Raw genomic sequence first — 24,748 nt, 5'->3', positions numbered from 1 at the left:
TATTCCAATATTTACCGTATTTTTTTCGCATATTTTTTCCGTATATCCATATCGTTTTATGCAATGTAATATAAAAGAGGAAATGACGTTAAATGAAACAAATCAGAAATTATTACATGTCGAGTTTACTCGGTAAGCAAGTACACGGTTGGATAAATGAAATTGAACGAAACGCCGGACAAGTTCAGTTTAATTTCTCTTGCTGCTCTGTAGGAGAACAAAAAAAAACATATTAAAATAACAGAAAAATGGTAAATGATTTTTTTATTATGTATTCACAGTATATCAAATTGGCGCAAATGCGATACACTAGCTAGTATCGAATATATCAGACGCGTCCATCGCTCTTCTCAGATATTTTATTTTGATACTTGTGTCCTTGACTGTTCATTTAATAGGCGAACGGAGTTACATCTTTGTTAGGTTTATGATATATTGGATATTAAAATAGTCTTAAACAGAAACTGCTTGGAACAATTAAATATTACAATAGGATGTAGACTAGTTGTGAACAAATCATATTTCTGTGTGACTAACGTACAAGGTATATACAGCTAATTAGGTTATAGCAGAAGACTATATTTATTTGATATAGATTGATTAATGATACAAATTGTTAAAAAGGCACTTATCAAGGAATGAAACAGTAAAAGTAGTAGTAATATTTATTTATATCTTATCATTGTACATACATTATATACAAAACGATAAAGGTTTACAGTATAAATGTACAATGCCCCAAATATGGAGTTATAAGAGATGAAAGAAATAATATCACAATGCTAGAATATATACTGTATACATATATGATTAAAACAAGTTTATGTGATAAAACTAGAAAACTATTGCTTTTCATAAACCAACAAAATTATACACCGTGACTTCCCAAAGATGTACAAGAAATTAAAGACAACAAGCACATGACATTAAAACTGAAAAATATCAAATAAACAATGATAAATAATTAAATAATAAATAATCGACAGTTAAATAATAACATCATCGTATTAGCATATCAAACATATTACATTTTTTTCATCTGATATGCGATTTTGCTAATAGACATTGAGGGCACCAATACTCATTGATCACGTTTAATTTCCCCCCCAGCAAAGTTATCATTGCAAACAATACAATTGCCAGAGTCTTTCAAACAACCTCTCCTGTCACAATTGGCTGGACAGTGACTGTTGCAAATATCTCCATACTTGCCAGGTATGCACTGATTGCACAGTCCTCCTACAAAATTATCAAAACATCCATAGGAGCTTTCACCATTACTTTTCTCGCATTGCCGACTTTTACAGCCAACAGAACAAGATATGTTACAGTACAGTCCATACCAGCCAGTTGAACAATTTTCACATTTAACACCAACGATCGTGTCCATACTACATCCGTCTGTACAATCTCCGGAATCTTTTTTACACACGTTACCTTTACACCCTGCAGCACAAAGTTGATTGCACATCCTTCCATACTTTCCGGTTTTACATTGATCACATCTTACTCCAGCAAAATTAGGGAAACATGCACAGTTTCCAGTTAGTATATCGCACGTGTTTGATATACAGCTAGCTGAACAAATGTTGTCACAGTGTGACCCATAAAAACCAGTTTTGCAAACCGAGCAACTGTCATAGGATGAACATCGTACACAGTTATCTCGACATTGGTGTGTACAGCCATTCAACAAAGGAAAATTAATGTTGTCGTACTGGTGACCTTTATAAAAACCATCCTTACACGATCCACAACTGGTATTCGACGAACACGTGGCACAGCCAATTGGACATAAACTATTACATAAATTATTGATATCATAATATCCGTTCTTACATGATTTACACTGACCATAATCACAATTACAATTTTCAGGACAGTTGCGATTACTACAATCATTTCGACCATTGTCGTTATTATATCCCTTCTTGTACGATGTACACGCGGTTCCTGACGTGCATGTTTTACATCCGGGTAAACACTTTGATTTGCAGTCTCCAGCAGAGCCGGGATAAAAGCCATCATAACACGCAGTACACGCATCACTATCATAAGAGCATTTTGTACAGTTGTGTGTACATCGTGTGTAGCAGCGAGCACCTATATAACCATCTATGCAGCCTAGGGTACATTCGTTCGAAAAATATTGCCCTGGTCCACATATTCCATCTAAACAGCATGCACAATCTACTTTACAGATTTCATCAACCTCTGTTATAAATAAAATCAAACTTCCTTCAAACTTCCGGAAAAATATCAAAAAGAAATGTGAAATGAAAAGCTATGAAATTAACCTTTTTTTATTTTGAATTGCTAAACTGTTGATGTTGTATTCATAAGATGATTTGATAATGTGTCTAGAGTTCAATATATGTATAATCAATAACCTTAAAATATCGGTTAGCTCAATAGGAAGAGCGTTGAACTGTGAATCGGACAATACGTGTCCGATTGTCGAACGGTGCTGGTCACTTTCTTTGTGATCGATCATGAAATCCTTTCTACGGCCATTCGCACTGTACCTCTGCTCTGGCATGTACAGAAGTTATAAGTTCCTTGCGAAAGTGTTAAGGCAACTAGTACTGGTAAAATTTGACAGTTTGTCAGAGAATGATGCGGTGGCTGAACAGTGTTCTGGTAAATTGAATGTGGCTAACTGCTGTGATCTGGAGTGAAAACTACCAACACCACCACCACCACCACCACCAAAACCTCAAGTTCAAATTCTTTCAAGCAAAACACTTACCCCCTGTCGTGTTGTAAACAAGTTTAAAGATAGATATTGCACATACAATCTGTAAAGAAAATTCGGTATTTCATTATTTATACTTTAATTTATAATACGTAACAGACAATTGTATTATGTAGTTACTTTATTGTTATGTCTGCTATAAGATCAATGTAGTACATGTAACACTTATTACAGTGATCACTATATACGTAATTCTACAAAACAAGTACAATTATATAATTCCAAATGACAATGATGATATTTCTACAGGATGAATATAATAATTCTACAGGACAAGTTAGTGTCTCAGTATATTGTTTTTATCATGTCCAGAACTGAGACATTATATTCACACATTCGCAATTACGAAAAAATAACTTCCATTAGTTTGATAAATATATTGCATTGAAAAGTATCCAATATTTAAGAATTGTTTTTCTTTTAGCAAACATTGGATAATTCCTTCATCTATCAGTACATTAAACACATTTATGCACAGTTACAACAAAACATGTTTTCATAACGCTTAACTTTCAGTCTATATTAACGCTTCAACGAACAAGTTTACCTAAATTGACACATTTGCTACAAAAGTGTTAACTTTTAATACTAAAAATATAGATACTAAGTTAAACCCTTAAATTTGAAGATTTTAGAAATTCATGTCTTATATTGTTTATATCGTAGACATGTTCCCGTAATATAGGGTTTTAGTTTTTTTTAATTCTTAGTAACACATTTTGTCAACTAGAAGTGACCGTTTGTAAACAAGAAAACTTTAACACCAGTTTGTGTGTGATTGCAATACGATACCTAACTAACTAAAAAATCATGCTATAAATTCCTTTAAATGTCAGTTTAACAAAAAAAAAACAAAAAAAACAAAAACAACAACATGTGTTATCCTCTATAATGTCAAATGCCTAGAATGCATGCATTAATCATTATTCAATAAAACGTACACATGCTTATTGATGACATGATGAATTATAAGGAACATTATTAAGATATAAGCATTATCAAACTTTTTTTTTATTTTCCAATTGAAGTAATTGTGTATCTCAACTAGGTATAATTATACAAGTTTATATCATACAGAAACAAACACTTTGTTTCTTGCACAATGCTTTTAACAAAGAATAAGAATTACCATGTGCAACAATTGTAGAATTGCCGTCTTTTCAAAAGGAGTATTCCCCTTGATTAACTGTTGCCAGTGAACCTGTTTTGATTTCATTGATTGTTTTTACAAAAAAAAACAAAGCAAAACAGCAACTTTGTAATTTAATTAAACAACTACAAACTGTATATATGTAATCATAATTATGATGGGGGGAATCAATGATAATGAAAAATATAAATAACTTTTACTTTATTATTGTAGTATGTATTATATAGTCCTAATGTATAACCGTTATGTACAACATAAGACAGTAAAACATGGAAATTATGTTTATGTTTTGTTTTTTCTCCCCCCTTCTCAAAAAAGCAAGTTATTTCAAGTGTCCAGTAAGTAAACAATAGAGGCAAGTAATTTTAATTAAAATCTTAATTGCCAATTTAATAAGACAACTGAGAACATTCTTCAAACTGTCAATTATCTTAGAGAATAAACAATTATCTCACATAATGGACAGTTTTCGTAGTTGGTAAAACTGAGTTTTTAATATGCAAACAAATATTTAGTGAAAATCCTACTGATGTTAATTGACAGTTATTTTTTGAATGCACGTAAACAAAATATCTAGAAAAATATATTTTGCTAGAAAAAAAAACAACAAATTTGTCAGATCTTAGCCACAGTAATTCTAGAAAATCTTGGAAGTATATTTATTTCACCATATCTTGTTGATTTTTTAAATGTTATTTTTTAAAGGGAGAGACAGGCAAAATTTTCATTTCTTAGTTTTGAGTTTTTCAGTCATTATTCTGTAAATGCCCTCAAAATAAATAAATTAGACAGTCAAAGGAACAGAACTTTTCTCCATATAAAGAATAAAATGTTGGTTTCCTAACTTGACCTGCGTGGGTCAGGTTAGAGCGCTAGGATTTCACAATAGTTGTCAAAGTGAACTCTGGAAACGTTAAAGAACATGTCAAATGTATGACTAAGACTTGTTTCAATCATACAATATCCATAATATCTGTTATTGTAACTTCAAGGGTTTGTTCAAGTCATGTGACTTGTTTGAAAACTATTTGGTGATTCTATTCGGGTCTAAATTTTGTTCAATATATATATATATATATATATATATATATATATATATATATATATATATATATATATATATATATATATATATATATATATATATATATATATATATATATATATATATATATATATTTGAAGCGTAAATATTTATATTTACGCTTCAAACCCAAAATATTTAGAATTTAAACAGAAATTCATGCTGAAACTTCAAGAAATGTCATTTTAGCGTGATTTGAGTACATAAGGTCATTTTAATATTTTGTCTTTATTTTGCCTGAATATCCCTTTGATAAAGGTGAATATTCCGCATGGAGTGAGCAATTATTCATATTCATAGAGGGGGAGACTATTCTGACTTCTCTAATTACAGAGGGATAACTCATATAAATGTTGTTGCTTGTGTTGCTCAATTGTATTAGTAGGTTTTGTAAATAGAAAATGTACTTACTGTCAGTTTTCTTTTGAAAAGTGTTGTTTAAGGCCAAGCTCTATTATACCCTAATATATTAATGGAAAGCCTTCGACACTGCTATACTTGAGGCTTTATGGATAAAGCTTAACTTTTAATTATTAAGTTTTACCTGCATCAATTCATATAGTATAATTCCTGTCTATTGCAGAGGTATTCTTCCAAACAGCGAAAAATAGAAAAAGGAATTTTAAGATGAGTTTGATATTTTTATGTACAGGACTTAGATATTTGTCATGATCAAAACACCTAAAACAGTGACATAAATCATGCGCCTGCTGTTAAATGGCCACGCCACTGGGGTCATTTATTACATACAGATTTGTACCAAGATGCAAATCAGATAAATATGTAGTCTTCTACAATTCCCAGAGCTAGAATCAGGTCAAGTTAGGAAACCAACATTTTATTCTTTATATGGAGAAAAGTTCTGTTCCTTTGACTGTCTAATTTATTTATTTTGAGGGCATTTACAGAATAATGACTGAAAAACTCAACACTAAGAAATGAAAATTTTGCCTGTCTCTCCCTTTAAAAAATACCATTTAAAAAATCAACAAGATATGGTGAAATAAATATACTTCCAAGATTTTCTAGAATTACTGTGGCTAAGATCTGACAAAAAATTTTTTTCTAGCAAAATATATTTTTCTAGATATTTTGTTTACGTGCATTCAAAAAATAACTGTCAATAAACATCAGTAGGATTTTCACTAAATATTTGTTTGCATATTAAAAACTCAGTTTTACCAACAACGAAAACTGTCCATTATGTGAGATAATTGTTTATTCTCTCAGATAATTGACAGTTTGAAGAATGTTCTTTGTTGTCTTATTAATTGGCAATTAAGATTTAAATTAAAATTACTTGCCTCTATTGTTTACTTACTGGACACTTGAAATAACTTGCTTTTTTGAGAAGGGGGGAGAAAAAACATAAACATGATTTCCATGTTTTACTCTCTTATGTTGTACATAACGGTTATACATTAGGACTATATAATACATACTACAATAATAAAGTAAAAGTTATTTATATTTTTCATTATCATTGATTCCCCCCCCCATCATAATTATGATTACATCTATACAGTTTGTAGTTGTTTAATTAAATTACAAAGTTGCTGTTTTGCTTTGTTTTTTTTTTTGTAAAAACAATCAATGAAATCAAAACAGGTTCACTGGCAACAGTTAATCAAGGGGAATACTCCTTTTGAAAAGACGGCAATTCTACAATTGTTGCACATGGTAATTCTTATTCTTTGTTAAAAGCATTGTGCAAGAAACAAAGTGTTTGTTTCTGTATGATATAAACTTGTATAATTATACCTATGAGATACATAATCACTTCAATTGGAAAATTAAAAAAAAAGTTTGATAATGCTTATATCTTAATAAAAATCCTTATCATTCATCATGTCATCAATAAGCATGTGTACGTTTTTTTTTATTGAATAATGATTAATACATGCATTTGACATTATAGAGGATTACGCCTGTTTTTCTTTTCTTTTTTTGTGAAACTGACATTTAAAGGAGTTTATAGCATGATTTTTAGTTAGTTAGGTATCGTATTGCAACCACACACAAACTGGTGTTAAAGTTTTCTTGTTTACAAACGGCCACTCTCAGTTGACAAAATGTGTTACTATAATAAGAACTAAAAAAAACTAAAATCCTATATTATGGGAACATGTCTCTGATATAAACAATATAAAACATGAATTTCTAAAATCTTCAAATTTAAGGGTTCGACTTAGTATCTATATAAGTATTAGAAGTTAATACTTTAGTAGCAGATGTGTCAATTTAATGTATCAGTATATTATTTTTATAATGTCCAGAACTGAACATTATATTCACACATCCGCGATTATAAAAAGATAACTTCCATTAGTTTGATAAATATATTGCATTGAAAAGTATCCAATATTTAAGAATTAGTTTGCTTATAGCAAACATTGCATAAACCTTCATCTATCAGTACATTAAACACATTTATGTACAGTTTCAACAAAAGATGACGTCACAAACATGTTTTCATAACGCTTAACTTTCAGTCTATATTAACGCTTCAACGAACAAGTTTACCTTGAAGTTGAAAAGAAATATCAAATATATAAAACACAATACTGAACAGATCATATATATACAGGTACATATATATCAAATTCATTCAACACAAGTTTATAGGTTAATTCATCGAATAATGCCTTTAGAATTTATATGTTTATATTGAATAACCAATTACTATAATTAAATTTTACTTATCAAAATTAAGTTTGCCATTGTTTCCTTTATATCATTTCATTCGCCAAACAAGCTCCTAGCAAGGTTATAAACCTTCGTAACGGAAGTGAATAAAATATATTTAATTACTAGCGCGTATAGTGTTTGGCAGACTGCATTTAAAAATATGTTCTCGTTATAATAATGATATCTTTAGTAAAACTTGATCAAAGTTTAAGGAGAAGATAATTATGGAAATATGGATTCTATATTAATTTATAAACCTTGTCATATTATTATGCTGTTGGGGTTTGAAGTAAATCCTACAAGAAATAAAGAAGTTGGAGTAAAAAATACAAATTTTTCGAAAAGAATCCAAGTTCAAGGGGGATATAATTCTAGACATAATCTTGCTAGAGTATTGAACATTCTCACAAATGTTGAGTGATAAAAACAAAGATATATATCAAGTTTGAAGTAGATACATTTGAAATAAATTATTACAAAAACATTTTTTCCATAAAAATTCTAAGTTTAAGGGAGGTAATTCTGATAATGTTTGTGCTAGAATTGTAAACCTTGTCACATATGATGTGGTTGATGACGAGAAACTTAATATAATAAAGTTTGAAGTAAACACATTAAGAAATAAAGAATAAATAGTGAAAAAGCGTAAAACCTAGAATAAGAAATCTTGAAATTCATCAATTTGTTGCCATAGTAACCAGAATTTTCGACATAGGAAGAAAAAAAAGATGCTCATAATTTCCAGACTATCATCTACCCATGTTTCAAGTTTCATAAAAATATTTTCAGTACCTTTTGCGTTATCACTGGATCCAGTTAATTTGTTGATTTGCTATATTTTCTGTCTATTTATTGCCATGATAGCACGTGAATTTTCAACAAAGTAAGAATAGAAAAAAACGTACATGATTTCCATACTGTCATTTATCCATATATCAAGTTTCATAAAAATAATTTCAATACCTTTTGCGTTATCGCAGAACCAACTTTTGTGGACGAACGGACTGACGGACTGCCAGACAGACATATATTCGGACAGACAGATAGACAGACGGACACACAGACGGAGGGTAAACCTAAAGTCTCCTCCGATTAAACCGGCAGGGGACTCAAAAATTTCAGAGAGAATTGAAATAATTATATATTTACCAGAGTTTTCATAAGCAGATCCCATTGTCTTGCTTCTACCATTGGCTCTTCAATGCAAACGAATAATTTTTTGGACTCATTTTATAAAGATCATTATAATGGTTAAGTTGATGAAAACATGTAATAGGGTCTTATTTTCAAGTTAAGGTGTAAGGGAAAAAACTCTTGGTTATTGTTGAATTTCATAATTTTGAAAAGGGAGACAAGTCCACCGGTCTTGTCTGATCCTTTTCAAGTGAGAATACTCTATTGGTTTTAACTGATATTATCATATGTTTACATTGATCTGTTGTCAATGTTCTAAGGAATCAAATGATTGGTTCACGGATGGTTGATCTTAAGCTAATTTTAGGTCATGTGATTTCTTGGTGGGAAAAGCCATTGTGTCTTTGTTGTTAAGAAGAAAAGATGTTAGAAAATAAGTGTTTTGTGTTCAAGTTATTTATTTCTTATGTTGTTAACAGTCACATAAGTTAGTTATTAGATTGATGTTAATTACGAGACATATCAGGGTATATTATACAAACGTGTCTTCTCCTATACAGTAATGTTATTGTCAGTTACTATGAACAACACTTTTTTTTGTTTTTGTACATTTTTTCATATATTGTACTGACGGACGGCTTTTGAATAAAAGCTTTTCAATCTAGACGTTTAATTTTAGTTCTATTTTTGACTTTAATTCATTTAAATATATAAACAATCGTTACTTTTTCCGATATTTCCTGAGAATCAACGTAACCACAAATATAATGTTACCAAGTACTGACAAGGCAAGAATTGTTCCAAGTAATATAACAGCTGACTGCTCTGAGGAATAGATTGAGTCTGAAATCATATTTCGTAAATAAACATCCATAAATAACACAATAATCTGAGCGTAGAAATAAAAGCGTGCTACAAGGGTAGAATAAAAGACATACTTAAAAGTTTTAACATGGTATATATCTTTTCATTTATCATGGTATTTAATATGTTTTCAAATATTGCTTACTTATATTCTACTAATTAACACGTTGAAGTAGTTGCCACAGTAACTATAATTATTCTCATCATTAAAAATCAGCAGCATGGCCAGCCTACTTAACAATCATTATTACAATTTAACAGAGGCAACGTGATATGGCATTAACGTTATACAAAGCTTTTAAATAATGTAAAAGGGATGAGTCCTCGATCGCAGTGAAAACAATAAGATTACACTTGCCAGACATGCATTGATTGCACTGTCCTCCTACAAAATTATCAAGACATCCATATGAGCATTCACCGTTACTTTTTTGCAATGCTGGTTTTTACAGCCAACACTACAAGTCATGTTACAGGACTGTCCATACCAGCCTGTTGAACCAACGTCACATTTATCACCAACGATGCTATCTAAAGCACGTTTGTACAATATCCGGAAACTTTTTCACACACACTACCTTTACTCCCTGCAGGACATTGTTGATCGCATATGTTTCCATATTTTCTGGTTTTGCATATGTCACATCTAACTCCAGCAAATTTTGGGATACATGCACAGTTTTCAGTTATTATATCGCAAGTGTTTGACATACAACCAGTCGAACAAGTTTTTTCACAGTTTGGTCCATAATGACCAGTTTTACAAACCAAACAACTGTCATAGGACGAGCATCGTATACAGTTTTCCCGGCATTTGTATGTACAGTCGTTCAACAAAGGGAAATTAATGTTGTCGGTCTGGTAACCTATATAATAACCATCCTTACACGATTCACAAACAGTATTCGAAGAACACGTGACACACTTGCCCGGACATAACCAATTGCATAAATTACTGGTATCGTAATATGATGTACACTTGGTTCCTGTTGTGCATGTTTTACATCCGGGTAAACATTTTGATGTGTGGTCTCTAGCAGAGCCGGGGTAATAGCCATCATAGCACGCAGTACAATAATCTGCATCACTATGTCTTTCGCATTTTGCACAATTGTGTGCACATCGTATGTAACAGCGAGCACCTCTGTAACCATCAATACAACCTAGTGTGCATTCGTTTGAATACCATTGCCCTGGTCCACATAGTCTATTTATACAGCATGCACAATCTACTTCACATTGTTTTTCAGCTTCTGTAATAAATAATGTCTTACTTACTTAAAATTCTAACATAAATCAATGTGAAATGAAAAGATATAAAATTAACATTCAAATTTGAATTGCTGAAAAGTTTGTGTTGTATTTTAACATGGTGTGGTAATGTCTCATGTAAACAATATTTTAGACAGAAAAGTGTTCTTGCTATTCCATTTCGCTTTATGCTAGTGTATGCAAAAACGAAACCAAGTGGAGTGTTTACATTTATCATTCGGGCATGTCTACTTATTTAGATCATGTTTATAATATGTCTGTTTTTTACATGCAATAAATGTTTATGAAATAGTTTGTTCAATTAAAATATTACCAATTTCATTTTTATACGCTTGAAAGAAAAAATTTCATCGTATATTGTAATGCACCTGGTTGTCCGTTTGTCTGTCCGTCCGCACTAACAGGACAGTAATTATGTGACTAGAGGGACAATAGTTAACTGTTCTTTCTCTTTGATGTCTTTCATTCCGTAATGCTTTTATGTTGCTATCTTTTCGTGTGGCTATAAAAACAATAAAGAGAACAATAGAGTAGCCACATTTTTACTCTTCTGTCAGAACGTCCGTCCGTTCGTCTGTTAGCAGATATCTTGTCCGGTCGGTAACTTTTTAAGGTCAAGGTCAAGGTCAAGGTCACACTTAGTCTTTTTGTTTCAGTATCTAAATTTTGTGTCCGCTCTGTATCTTTTGAACTGAGATAAACGAAATGAAGTTGGCTCGCCCGGGAATTTATTGATTTATATAGATTTATAAAGGAGCTTTCATGTCATGTCTGTATCTTTTTAAACAGTGGAAAGGAATTGAAAAAACTTGGCAGAAACGTTAACAATAAATATGTGCAGAGCGCAAGTTTGACATATCTGAGGTACAGGTCAAGGTCACACTTTGTCATGTTGTATTAATATCAAAATTTTGTGTCCGCTCTGTATTTTTTGAACCGATGGAAAGAAAGTAAACTGGCAGAAAAACACTAATATAATGATGGTGTGCAGACCACCTAAGTTCAAAATTGGCACCACCCCGGTGATAAATAAATTTATATAGACCTATAAGAGTTTTCATGTCCGGCCTGTATCTTTTCCACCGATTGAAAGAAACTGAAACTGCTTTACAGAAATGTGTTAACCATAATAAAACAATGTGCAGAACGCAGTTTGACCATCCTTATGTTAATATCTAGATTACACATAGTCATTTTGTATTAATTTCAAAAGTATGTGTCCGCTCTGTTTGTTTTAAACTCATAGTATGAAATGGAATCTATTTCGCAAAAATATTTATGTGTAGAGTGCAGTTTTGGACTATATCGGGTCAAGGGCACATTGAAAAATCATTCAAAATCCTTATATAAGTGTATATAATACAAAGGGAAATAATAATGTATGAATTTATTAATATGTTTCCTCCCAATATGTTTGTATTTACTTTCCTTATTTTTACAAAATATATTACATGTTTTACTTTATAATGTTTTTTTTAAAACTTCCTATTTTTAGATTTTTCCTGTTAAGAGTTTAATAATATATATTTGATTTAATTATTTAAAATAAGACAATCTTATCAATTGATGCTAAAAACTTAAGTTATGTTAATTACTGAATAACAAAAAGTTGTAAACAGAGCTTATAAAATGTCAAGGAATACCGTTTTGCCATATTGTGGGCAGTCTCTCTCTAATTGAAATACTGAAATGGGTTGAATGACTGAATCATGTAAAGTGGCTGTACCTGTCAGATTATACATTAAAAATTACATTTTCAGTTATTTGGCATGTATCCTGATATAGAAGAACCCTGCAATTGTTCCAAAGATCATTTCACAGATATCAAACATTGGCTGTGACGGGGATGGAACAGTTTACATGTACACATATTTATGTAGTATACATGTTTAAAAAGTATTTTCTCCAACATACACATGCAGAGCAACGATTTTGAGCATGTATTATAACTAAGTAAAGATAAGATAAGATAAGATAAGTAAATTTTATTATAGTGACATTGTGTTATGTACATACATAATAACGATGCATTTTTATTTTTACAACACCCGGCCACGTTGGGCCTACAAGTCACTTAATTATCTAATCATTTTCAAAAATATACAATGTAGACCTATCACTTTTGTGATGAATGTGTTTGTAAGTTTTGATGTTGTAAACGTAAAGGGAGGTAATAAAAAGAAAATTATTTATGAGTATAGCATTTTGATTTTTGATTATTTTTAGGTATTACATTTTGTACTTTTGAGTTTCTGGTATAATATTATTAATATGCTTCAATCTTTGAATTTTAATCACTCAAAAACCAACATTATTGCTGTTTTCATTCAGAATATATTTTCCGTGACAATTGCATGGAGATAACTAATCACAAATCTGTGCTTCAAAATAAGCTTCATAGGAGCATGACTGGTGACATGTCTGAGATCTGATCTCCACAGCGGAAGCTGCGGCATATATAAATTGTCACTAAGTATTTATGTGACAAGAGCATAGCTATTTGGTATCTATCAATGTGGATATTAATATTGAAAATTGACATAACACGTGTTTCAAATGGGTATCCTCTCTGTCTAAAAAATCTTTTTTGATTACTTAAAATTTGCATTCGGGCGTTAAATGTCAGGGCTAAGTGGTGCTCTTGTTATATTTGCCGTAAAATTTCAATCTTTAGAATTTCTTAAACAAAACTGATATTGAACGTTCTAATACAAAAGTACTGACTTAGGTCCGACATAAATACTACTACTCTTGATAATCTTTTCCTAAAATTCATCCGAATCAGATTTTTTTTGTCATATCAAAGCATCTGGATCAGATGGTTTCTGTAACTGAATTATGAATGAACCTTCACGAGAACTTTTTATACCTTTAACCGATCTTTTTAACGCTTCTTTATCCTGTTGCAAAGTTCCATCTTTTTGGAAGGAATCCCATGTTATAGCTATTTTTTAAAAGGTGATGCAAACAATTAAAGACCTATTTCATTGTTCATTGTTTATAGAAATCGTTTTTGAGCGTCTTATTTTTAAGCACCTTGAACTCAAATTGAACTCTTAACCCAGTGTACTCAGGCTCTAGGGGATTCAGCTGTAAATCAATTTGTATGTATCTATGACACTCTTTTTAAAATACTTCTTAATGGTCTTGAAGCTAATGTTATATATTTTAACATTAGCCAGGAATTTGATAAGGTCTGACATAAAGGCATTCTTTGTAAACTAAATTATTAAGGTTTATCTAGCAATTGTCGGATCGGTTTTGAGATTATTTAAATCTACACGTCAGTCGGGTTGTTTGAACAGATGAAAAAACTTCATGGCGTGTTCTTGAGTCAGGTGTCCCTCAAAGCTCGTTTCTTCGTCATTTGCTTTTTCTAATGCATAAAAATGACATTTTTCAAAGTCTTCATTTTAATGCTAATCTTTTTGCTTATTACTGATGATAGAAGTCTCTGTCTTGTATTTGAAAACCCACAGATTACAGCTCAACAAGTACAAACAGATATTCAACAAATAACTGCGTGGGAAGACAAATGACTTGTATTTATACATCGAAACAGCAGGTGTCAAGTGCTGTGTGGCAGCTTCAAAAAGTTGCCCCGGACTGTTATATTTTTCTTGTCCTTCAGGATTAATGAGTCCAGTACTTGTAAGTATTGAGAATTGAGTTTTGCTCAAGCCTGTGCAAACAGGCGTGAGGGATGTTGCACTTTTTCATAATCCCTTATGTACAGGCCCAATCAAACCGATTTTTGCTATCGAGAGCTCACTCATTTCAAGATATTTATACATCATAACAATATGTGTCATCTGCTGTGTATAAGCTTTAAAAAGATGCCCAGTACTTCACTCCAGTGTTGTTGTATTTTTCTGGTCCTTCGGTATCATTGAGTTCAGCATTGTGAAGTGTTAAAATCTTCAACCGGACAAAGTATAGCACAAAAATACAATTTGCAATTATTTATGAGTATATTTTTACTTCCTCTACTGCTTTATTAACATCATCTAAGAACATGTCAGTTAAATAACTTAAGAAACGAACGAGATATGGAAAAATGAATATATCTCATAGAAAAAGGAAAATTCAAATGGCGACCCTTGACGAATTTTGTTCATAAAACACCTAAAAAAAAACGTTCTTTATCAACTTCTTTATTTCTTAGCATATCTACTTTAAACTTTAAATATATGTTTCTTATCATCACCCACTTCATATTTGGCATTAGGTCCATTATTCTAGCACCTTTATAATGTCAGAATTATCATCCTTAAATTTTCATTTTGAACTTATTTGAAAATTGTTTGATTTTTTTTTAATTTTCTTCTTTGTTACTATTAATGGTATATTGTATTTTCCATTGCAATGTCATGTTGTATTTTGGCACAGAGTACTATGTTACAAGAAATAAACTTTACTTTTATATATTTGAAAATTGTTATATTTTTCACTTTTCTTCTTTGATTCTATAAATGGTTTCTACTTGATAATTGTTGTTTGTCACCACTTGCATCATGTATGACGATGTTCATAAGTCTAGCATCTTTATTTCAATAGTTGAGCCACGTCACGACAAAACCAACATAATGCGTTTGCGACCAGCATGGATCCAGACCAGCCTGCGCAGTCTGATCAGGATCCACGCTGTTAGCTTACCAACTCTATTTCAAGTAGAGAAACTGATTACGAACAGAATGGATCCTAATCAGACTGCGCGGAGGCGCAGGCTGGTCTGGATCCATGCTGGTCGCAAAAGCATTATGTTGGTTTTGTCATGGCGCGGCTCAGTTGTCTCCTCTTTGGTGTAAGAATTTGTTTTTTTATAAGTGTTAAAGTAATTTTCTGGTTACAACCAGGGACATTAAAAAATTGCCTTAAGTCTATCTGTCTTTCTGTCTGGTCTTCCCAAAAAACTATATCTTCGATTATAATTAAAGAACTTGTAACTTTTCAAACAAATTTAATTAAAATAGAGAAATGTTGACACATTAGCACATAGGCCTTGACCCTTCAAATGTTGCTGGGGTACTTTTGTAGAGGACTTTTGAATTGCTTGGAATAATATGATAATTGATGATATTATTTTTATGCCCCAACAAAGTGGGGAGCATATAGCGTTGCACTTGTCCGTACGTCTGTCCGTACATCCCACAACTCCTCTTAAACAGGATGGCATATTTTGCTTAAACGTTCAGGGATGAACAACCTTAATGTGTAGATGGTAGTTAAGGGAAGAATTTTCGCTGCGACCAAACTTAAAAGAATTATGGCTCTTTGTTGATTTTTTCACTATATACTATGTAGAAATTTTGTGAACGCAACTCCTCTTAAACCGGATAGCAGATTTTGCTTAAACTTCCAGGGATGAACAACCTTAATGTGTAGTTGGTAGTAAAGGAAGCAATTTTTGCTGCGACCAAATTTAACAGAAATATGCCCCTTGTTGATTTTTTCACTATATACCATAAAGAAATTTTGTGAACGCAACTCGTTTTAAACCGGATCTGATATTTTGCTTTAACTTCCAGGGATGAACAACCTTAATGTGTAGATGGAAGTAAATGAAGGACTTTTTGCTGCGACCAAATCTAACAGAATTATGGCCCTTTGTTGATTTTTTCACTATATACCATATATATGTTGTTAGTGGGGGCATCCGTGTCCTTTGGACACAGTTCTAGTTTATATTTATTTCTGTGTTTCTGAGAAATGTTTCATCAGAACTATAAAAAATTGAATGAGCAAGTAATAAGATTATAATATCACATTCTAAACAGAAAAATGAAACATTTTGTTGAAAAACTAATCATTTAAAATCAACCAATTTATCATTTAAAATCAACCAAAATCAAAAACTGCACAGAAGCACAGCAGCTGATATTGCAGAAAAAATAGTTTTTATATATAGATGAATAGGACATTGAGTATATATTAATTGTAAGTATTAAAAATTACAACCTCTGTGGTTACTGCCAAAAGATTTGATTTACTGTAAAGTTTTACTTTTGGAAAGAAATGATGTAAAAAGGTGATTGCAGATGTTAAAGGTTAAAGTCTTACTTTGGGAAAGTAATGAAAATGTTGTTGTAGAAAGGTGACTGCTCAACAAAGGTTTATTGTAAAGTCTTACTTTAGGACAAAAATGATAATGTTGTTATAGAGGTGATTGTTCTGCAGAGGTAACTTAAAAATTTTCTTTTGGACAGAAATGATGATGTTGTTGTTGTAGAGAGGTGATTGCTCTGCAGAGGTTGGAAAGACTGTTATAAGGGGTAAAAGTTCTACAGAGGCTGCTGTAATTCCTGTCATCATAACATTAATTAATCAATAACGAAACCTGGAGATTAATTTTGGAATTATATACTCAGTGTTGTAAATACAAATATATTTACCTTGTAAAAGGGACTCAATTGAGTTTTTTATTTATAGAACGGGACTGGAAATAATTTTTGGAGATTATTACTCAATTTCATATGTCCGTCTGTATACCATCAACTTATGTACAAACTTTAAGATCATAAGCTTAATCCAATTTTCAAGAAAAGCTATTTTATTTGTGAAAAATTATCCGATATCGGACAAAGAATAGCAAAAACATGATTTTCAATGTATTTCTGAGTATATTATCTATTTAACTTTTGAACATATTTCTGTTTTAATTGCTCCAGTTGATCTATGTGGGAAATTACGTTTTTATGTTTTTAGACTTTTGGATCTCAGTGGAGTCCCTTTAGCGGATCCAGTTAAAAATCATTTATTTATATATCTACTATTATTCTATAGATTTTTAATCTGTTTTTGAAGAAAAAAGTTTAGCTATTTTCATTGTTGTAGCATTGTTCTCCTTGAGCAAAAAGTAAATGAGCCGTGTCATGACAAAACCAACATAATGGGTTTGCGACCAGCATGGATCCAGACCAACCTGCGCATCTGCGCAGTCTGATCAGGATCCATGCTGTTCGCTATCAGTTTCTCTACTTGTTATAGGGTTTGTAAGTGAACAGCATGGATCCTGATCAGACTGCGCCATTATGTTGGTTTTGTCATGACGCGGCTCAAATGTAGCCCATTATTCAAATATTATTTTTGAAAGGTATCAACATGAAGCAGAACAACATTTAATTTTTGGTAAATTTACTTCATACTTCAGCCTTCTTATCATAGTTTGGCAATATTTAAACAAAAATAACCATTATATGACATAATGTAAGGGAGAGAACTCTTGCACAACTGTACAAGATTTATTTTTCAAGGGAAAAAAACTCTTCTGTGCTTGTCTGATACTTTCAAAAAAAAAAATGGAGATTACTCTCCCTTTTTACATTTTTAAAGTGTATTGATAAATAATTGTAGAATTGTTACATATCAGGTGCTAATGAATTTGAGAATCAAATATTTCTGATACAAGTATGTTTCATTTGAAATGAGATTGTTGAATTGTTTTATCATCTTTAGAATTATTTGTTTAATAAAAGGCCTAGTGCACAGGCCAAACAAAATTAATTGTTGCTCATTGTTGAATGGTAATAAGAGATTTAAGGATCAAAATAAAAAATCTCAAATATTTTCCTTTGCTTATCCTCATTGAATAAATATGTTATATTAACTTGATAGAATTGGACTTTAGATAGCATGGTTATAACATTTGAGAATAAATTTATTGTTATTTAACAAGATGAAGACATTTATCAGTTGATCTGATCCTTAAATGGATCCTTAATATTTTGATCCGATGATTTTATTTGTATTTGTTATTTGTCGATATCAAACTAGTGAAAATCGGCAATATTTTACATTTTGTTTAAATACCATTTAATTCTAGGACAATACGATCAATTTAAGTTTTATTAAATAATGAAGAGGAATTCGGGATCATTTTGTTCCTTGATCATGATCTTGTGTAAGTGAACACGGGGCCAGGACAATCCATGCAATCTGACCAGGATCTTTTACTATTGTATTTTGACCATGATTTAAATCCCTTAAACTTTAACATTTAACAAAATGGACTTCTTCAAATAGGTCAAAGATTGGTTAATAATTATATTAACATACCATTTTACAAATGAGCCGCGTCACGACAAAACCAACATGGTGCGTTTGCCACCAGCATGGATCCAGACCAGCCTGCGCATCCGCACAGTCTGATCAGGATTCATGCTGTTCGCTATAAGTTTTGCAACTTGTAATAGGGTTGGTAAGCGAACAGCATGGACCCTGATCACACTGCGCGGGTGCGCAGGCTGGTCTGAATCCATGCTGGTCGCAAACGCACTATGTTGGTTTTGTAATGAAGCGTCTGAAATTATTGTAGAGCACGTTAGTCCTGAATGTGTAGTTTTTCAAGAGTCGCAAAATGTAAACAAAGTAGTATTTTAACAATCACTATGATAAAAGGCACCAGAAGCGAAGGAAATTTCAGGTCATTGTGCCAATTAGTTACTTTCACACCAAAAAAAAAGTTTATGAGAAAGAAAATAAACGCATTTGCGGGACATAATGGACCTTTACCAGGTTGTATTGCAATTGAATTTAATGATTAACATTATGAAAGGTACTACTGCAAACTATAGCATACATGTACAGTTTTTACCTTTTATCAGAGAACTTTCGAGTTAATTGTTGAGTAAGTAAAAGAAACAACGTTTTAAAAAGCAAAAAAGAACGACATAACTCAGAGACGTTTAGTTTTCCAGTTTTAGCGTCTATCTTAGTCGTTGACCTACTTTCCGTAGACTTGATCAGAAGCTACCTTTAAAAGTACTCCACTGAGGGTTTCTTCTTAGATTGATATTTCATTATTATTTTGATGAAGATATGGAGAAATTGCTTGTGATCATTCGCTCGCACCGTTTTTTCAGATACGTTATTTTAATCGTGAAAAATGACTCAAATCGGACCAAGAATACCATAAAATACATTTTTAAAATTCCATTCTGAGTATTTTATTTGTCTATTTAGGTTCAAAATTGATTTAATTAAGACATTCAAATTTTATGTATTTATTAGGAGTTCCTTTAAAACAGGTGTGCGTGTGATCCACCCTTTTAGGAACTGAGAGTACAAGATCCCGACATATCACCATTCATGTGTTACAATATGCTATGTAACACCGCACTGTGGGGTCAAACGCACTTTGGGGTCCGACCCCAAAGTGCGTTAAACTTCGCACCGCACTTTGGGGTCCAACGCACTTTGGGGTTAAAATCGAGAAATTGACCCCAAAGTGCGTTAATATGCTACATATCAACGCACTTTGGGTTCAAGAGGGCTAAAGTTGTCATCTGAGTTCTGCTTAAATACTGAGTACTGGCTTATTTTCTATCTGCGACACTGGAATATTTGAGGTGGAATTCAAGATGGCGGTCAATACTTTATGATGCTTAAGTGATAAAAGTTTCTTAATTTTACCACTTGAAATATCTAAAAATTGTGTTCATATAACAAAATTACGGTGGCATAAAAGTGACATTTGCATTTTTTTTTGTTTTTTGTTTAGTATGCATATTTTATTTTAGTTTTGCATACATATTTTTTTCAGTTTTGCATACATATTTTTTAAGTTTTGCATTCATACTTTATTTTTGTTTTTTTTTCGTACATATTTTAGCCAATACAAATCACATAACAGCCCATAGGTGACTATAAAACTAGCACAGTGGTTTGGTCCCATTTCGGCCAATTTTTGGAGTCGGCCCAGTCGTTTTCGGCCTGGCAAGTCTGGTTTCGGCCGACCCTTTTCGGCCCATTTTTTTATATTATATGCATTTTATATAATTATTGTTTTTTATTATTATATACTATTATATTAGTGTCTGTTTGGAAAGGGCTGTTGATTGGTTATCAGTTATTATTCCATGAATATGCACCACTTAACCCCACCCCCTGAGAATTGAGAATTATGAAACTTAGGTCAATTCTTTAGCACATCCAGATAATGTGCAGAACTAATATGCCAGGTGTGCCGGCTCAATGTCAGGATCACACCTTCATGTCAAAGGATAAAGAATTGGGTTTCATGTCCGCTCCTTATCTTCGAAACCCCATGAAAGATTTTAAGGCACCTTGTGACAAATGTTAACCACATCGAGACCATATGCAGAACCTTTCTTTTAGGTTACCGCGGACTATATATTTATATATATACTAAAAAGTGTTGTTATTTTTTTATAACTCCAAAAATGAAAATATTGGTATTTGCAAATGGCATTTGCAAATGAGGTACTGTAATTCACAGATGGCGAAGTGTTTAAAAATGGTGTTTTACAAATGGTGTAATTATCCAAATCTCTACTTTGCAAATGGCGTCATGTGAAAATATGTACGAAAAAACAAAATTAAATATGTACCAAAAAAACTAAAATAAAATATGTATGTAAACTAAAAAAGAATATGTATGCAAAACTAAAAAATGTATGTATTCAAAATTTTAATAAAAAATATGTACGACAAACAAACAAAATATGTACGAAAAAATACAAATGTCACTTTTATGCCACCGTTCAAAATACTCTAGTACAGAAATTGTGCATTCCTAGAATTAAAAGATGCTGCGAAAAATATCCCGTTCTGTCGGTCATTTACTTGATAATTTTGGTGCCATATTGAGCCCCATTTAAAATATGTTGGGAATGAAATAAAATGCAGTTTATATTTTTTTTTCCAAAGAACTATAAATATACTCTATTGCAATGTTCTGGTGAAACATCACGTTTTTCGATCGGACTAATAAAGTAATTTTTACAAAAAAAAAATTAAGCTTATTAACAAACTAAAGGGTTTTTGTAAGCTCCGTAACAACCGTTCGCCAGAAGCTTTTTTATGGTAAATCTTACATACTTCTTTAGAAAGAGCAAACATGAATTTTATAATGTTAAAATAATGGTATCTGAGAAATGTACGATGCTTGTTACCTGAATACAGTAGCGATAAATGTAAAATTAATTGTCATAAAGGAGTCAAAACACTGTAGTATTTGACTTCCCCATAAAATACTAATTCACTATAACTGTACTCATCATTGCCAAAAAGGAACAAATGAAAAAGATGGTTCAGGTAATTGACCAATGTGTATTTTTTGGATAATATAGAAGAACATCAAAATGAAAAAGCTTTTAAGAAAAACAAATAAAAGCATAATGGGCCTTTAAAACGTTATTTTTAACCCTCGGGGGGATAGATACCCCACAATCCCCTCTATACCCCCAGTGAGAATTTTACATTATTCTGAAGCTCCGCTCTTAATGTGCGACTACTTAAATAGTTGATATCTTTAGTACTGCCTGTACTGACTACTACTTAAAGCCGCATCTACACTTAGTCAAGTTTCTTATATGTCACATTTAGCTAAATAAATGGCTCTTTCAACATATTATAAGGCACATTTTTTACTGAAATGTCTTACTAAGATTTCCCAGAATTTATACCTTTGTCTATGCCTAAGATTATTATATTTCTATAAAATGTGTAAATAAAAAATGGTAAAATAATGCATTTTGCTAAAAACAAGGTGTACGTTCTTTTAAAATAAATGGAAAATTTGAGAAAAAATATTTTAAGCTTAACAATTGATTCAAATTCTTTATTTGGTGATTTATTTGGTGAAAGTTCTTCACTTACTAATCAAGATCATTTAAATCCCTATTGATTTTACTATAATTCAGGGCACATGTTTGTGTCTATTTAATACCTTGATTTTTTGTTTACCATTGACTTTGACCACAATACATTATTTAAAACAAAATGAACATTAATTTTCTATGACCCCAAAGTGGGGTCGTTTGCCTGTTAAAAATGCATATGTACCTGTTTAACGCACTTTGGGGTTAAAATTGGACCCCAAAGTGCGTTACGCACTCTGGGGTCGGACCCCAAAGTACGTAACGCACTTTGGGGTCGGACCCCAAAGTACGTTTGACCCCAAAGTGCGGTGTTACAATGCTAAAAGGTGATCTATAACAATTCACTGAATGATACTAAATAATTGTTATACCTCATTTACATACGCCCTTCTCTATTTAATATGACGTCATCCAGTCAATAGACCGCATACAGACTGGGGGCGGTCCATAATTCTTATATGGACTGGATGACGCCATATTAAATATAGAAGAGTGTATTCAAATGATGTATAATATTTTATTTTGTTGTTAAATGATCCTTTTTACTGAATTTATTGTTTTATTTCACATAAATTTATTAAATGTTGATCAAAAGTCACGATTTGTCTTTAACATGATTATAAATGTTATTTATACAGTTTGTGAAATTCTTAAAGTTCGGGTTTTTTTTGCCTGTTTAATTTGATTACCAAAATTTGAATAAAAAAGAAGAGCATTATTTTTTTGGCTGTATCGCTTGAAAATTATAATAAAGAATCCGACTTGAGATATTTCATACGGTGGAACAAAGGTGACATGTGTGTGTTTTTATTTATCTCGTGGCCACGAGATACTATTTCGTGGCCATGTGTTATCTACGTCGTGGCAAAGAGAGAGCTAAGTCTTGGCCAGGAGATACTATGTCGTGGCCACGAGTTACTAAGTCGTGGCCACGAGTTAGTAAATCATTGCAACGAGATAGCTAAGTCGTGGCCACGAGATTCTATGTCGTGGCCACGAGTTACTAAGTCGTGGCCACGAGATAGCTAAGTCGTGGCCACGAGATACTATGTCGTGGCCACGAGTTTTCTACGTCGTGGCAAAGAGATAGCTAAGTCGTGGCCAGGAGATACTATGTCGTGGCCACGAGTAACTAAGTCGTGGCCACGAGTTAGTAAATCATTGCAAAAAGATAGCTAAGTCGTGGCCACGAGATTCTATGTCGTGGCCACGAGTTACTAAGTCGTGGCCACGAGAAAGCTAGTGTTGGCAACGAGATAAATAACTAATCAGATTACACCATTTATATAAATTTCCATAATTAACTAGACATGTGCTATAGTACAAGGATGCCTACGGTTGCACAAAGATGACATGTGTGTGTTTTTATTTATCTCGTGGCCACGAGATACTATGTCGTGGCCTCGAGTTACTTAGTCGTGGCTGCGAGATAGCTAAGTCGTGGCCACGAGATACTATATGTCGTGGCCACGAGTTACTAAGTCGTGGCCACGAAATAGCTAAGTCGTGACCGAGAGATTCTATGTCGTGGCCACGAGATACTTTGTCGTGGCCACGAATTACTAAGTCGTGGCCACGAGATAGCTAGGTCGTGGCCACGAGATACAATGTCGTGGCCACGAGATACTTTGTCGTGGTCACGAATTATTAAGTCGTGGCCACGGGTTACTAAGTTGTGGCCACGAGATAGCTAAGTCATTGCAACGAGATAGCTAAGTCGTGGCAACGAAATTCTTTGTCGTGGCCACGAGTTACTAAGTCGTGGCCACGAGATAGCTAAGTCGTGGCAACAAGATAAATAACTAATCAGATTACACCATTTATATAAATTTCCATAATTAACTAGACATGTGCTTTAGTACAAGGATGCCTACGGTGGCACAAAGATGACATGTGTGTGTTTTCATTTATCTCGTGGCCACGAGATACTATGTCGTGGCCACGAGTTACTTAGTCGTGGCCACGAGATAGCTTAGTCGTGGCCACGAAATAGTATATGTCGTGGCCACGAGTTACGAAGTCGTGGCCACGAGATAGCTAAGTCGTGGCCACGAGATACTATGTTGTGGCCACGAGATACTTTGTCGTGGTCACGAATTACTAAGTCGTGGCCACGAGATACTATGTCGTGGCCACGTGATACTTTGTCGTGGTCACGAATTACTAAGTGGTGGCCACGA

The 24,748-nt window shown here is 32.5% G+C and overlaps 1 protein-coding gene across 1 annotated transcript; it reads right to left on the bottom strand.

Annotated features, from left to right (window-relative positions):
* Nucleotides 1–674: 674 nt before the first annotated feature.
* Nucleotides 675–10,829, bottom strand: LOC132737228 (multiple epidermal growth factor-like domains protein 11). The gene is made up of 3 exons (XM_060724493.1): nucleotides 10,601–10,829; nucleotides 9,537–9,654; nucleotides 675–2,282 (listed from the first exon to the last, which is right to left on the bottom strand). The coding sequence occupies exons 1-3, from the start codon at nucleotides 10,827–10,829 to the stop codon at nucleotides 1,082–1,084; spliced, it is 1,548 nt and encodes a 515-aa protein (XP_060580476.1). The 3' UTR covers nucleotides 675–1,081.
* Nucleotides 10,830–24,748: the final 13,919 nt, after the last annotated feature.

This window comes from Ruditapes philippinarum, unplaced genomic scaffold (assembly GCF_026571515.1).
Source record: "Ruditapes philippinarum isolate M1 unplaced genomic scaffold, ASM2657151v2 ctg1662_1_1_1_1, whole genome shotgun sequence".
Classification (NCBI taxonomy): Eukaryota; Metazoa; Mollusca; class Bivalvia; order Venerida; family Veneridae; genus Ruditapes; species Ruditapes philippinarum.
Note: the sequence above shows the minus strand (reverse complement) of the source record. Positions and strands in the feature narration are given on the sequence as shown.

Coding starts and splice junctions, on each gene's coding strand:
- LOC132737228 (XM_060724493.1), bottom strand. CDS start 10,829: ATGGTTACAGAGGTGCTCGCTGTTACATACGATGTGCACACAATTGTG. Junction 9,655..10,600: donor AATTGGTTATGTCCGGGCAA/GTGTGTCACGTG, acceptor ATATGATTTCAG/ACTCAATCTATTCCTCAGAG. Junction 2,283..9,536: donor CTCAGGAAATATCGGAAAAA/GTAACGATTGTT, acceptor AATTTCATAGCT/TTTCATTTCACATTTCTTTT.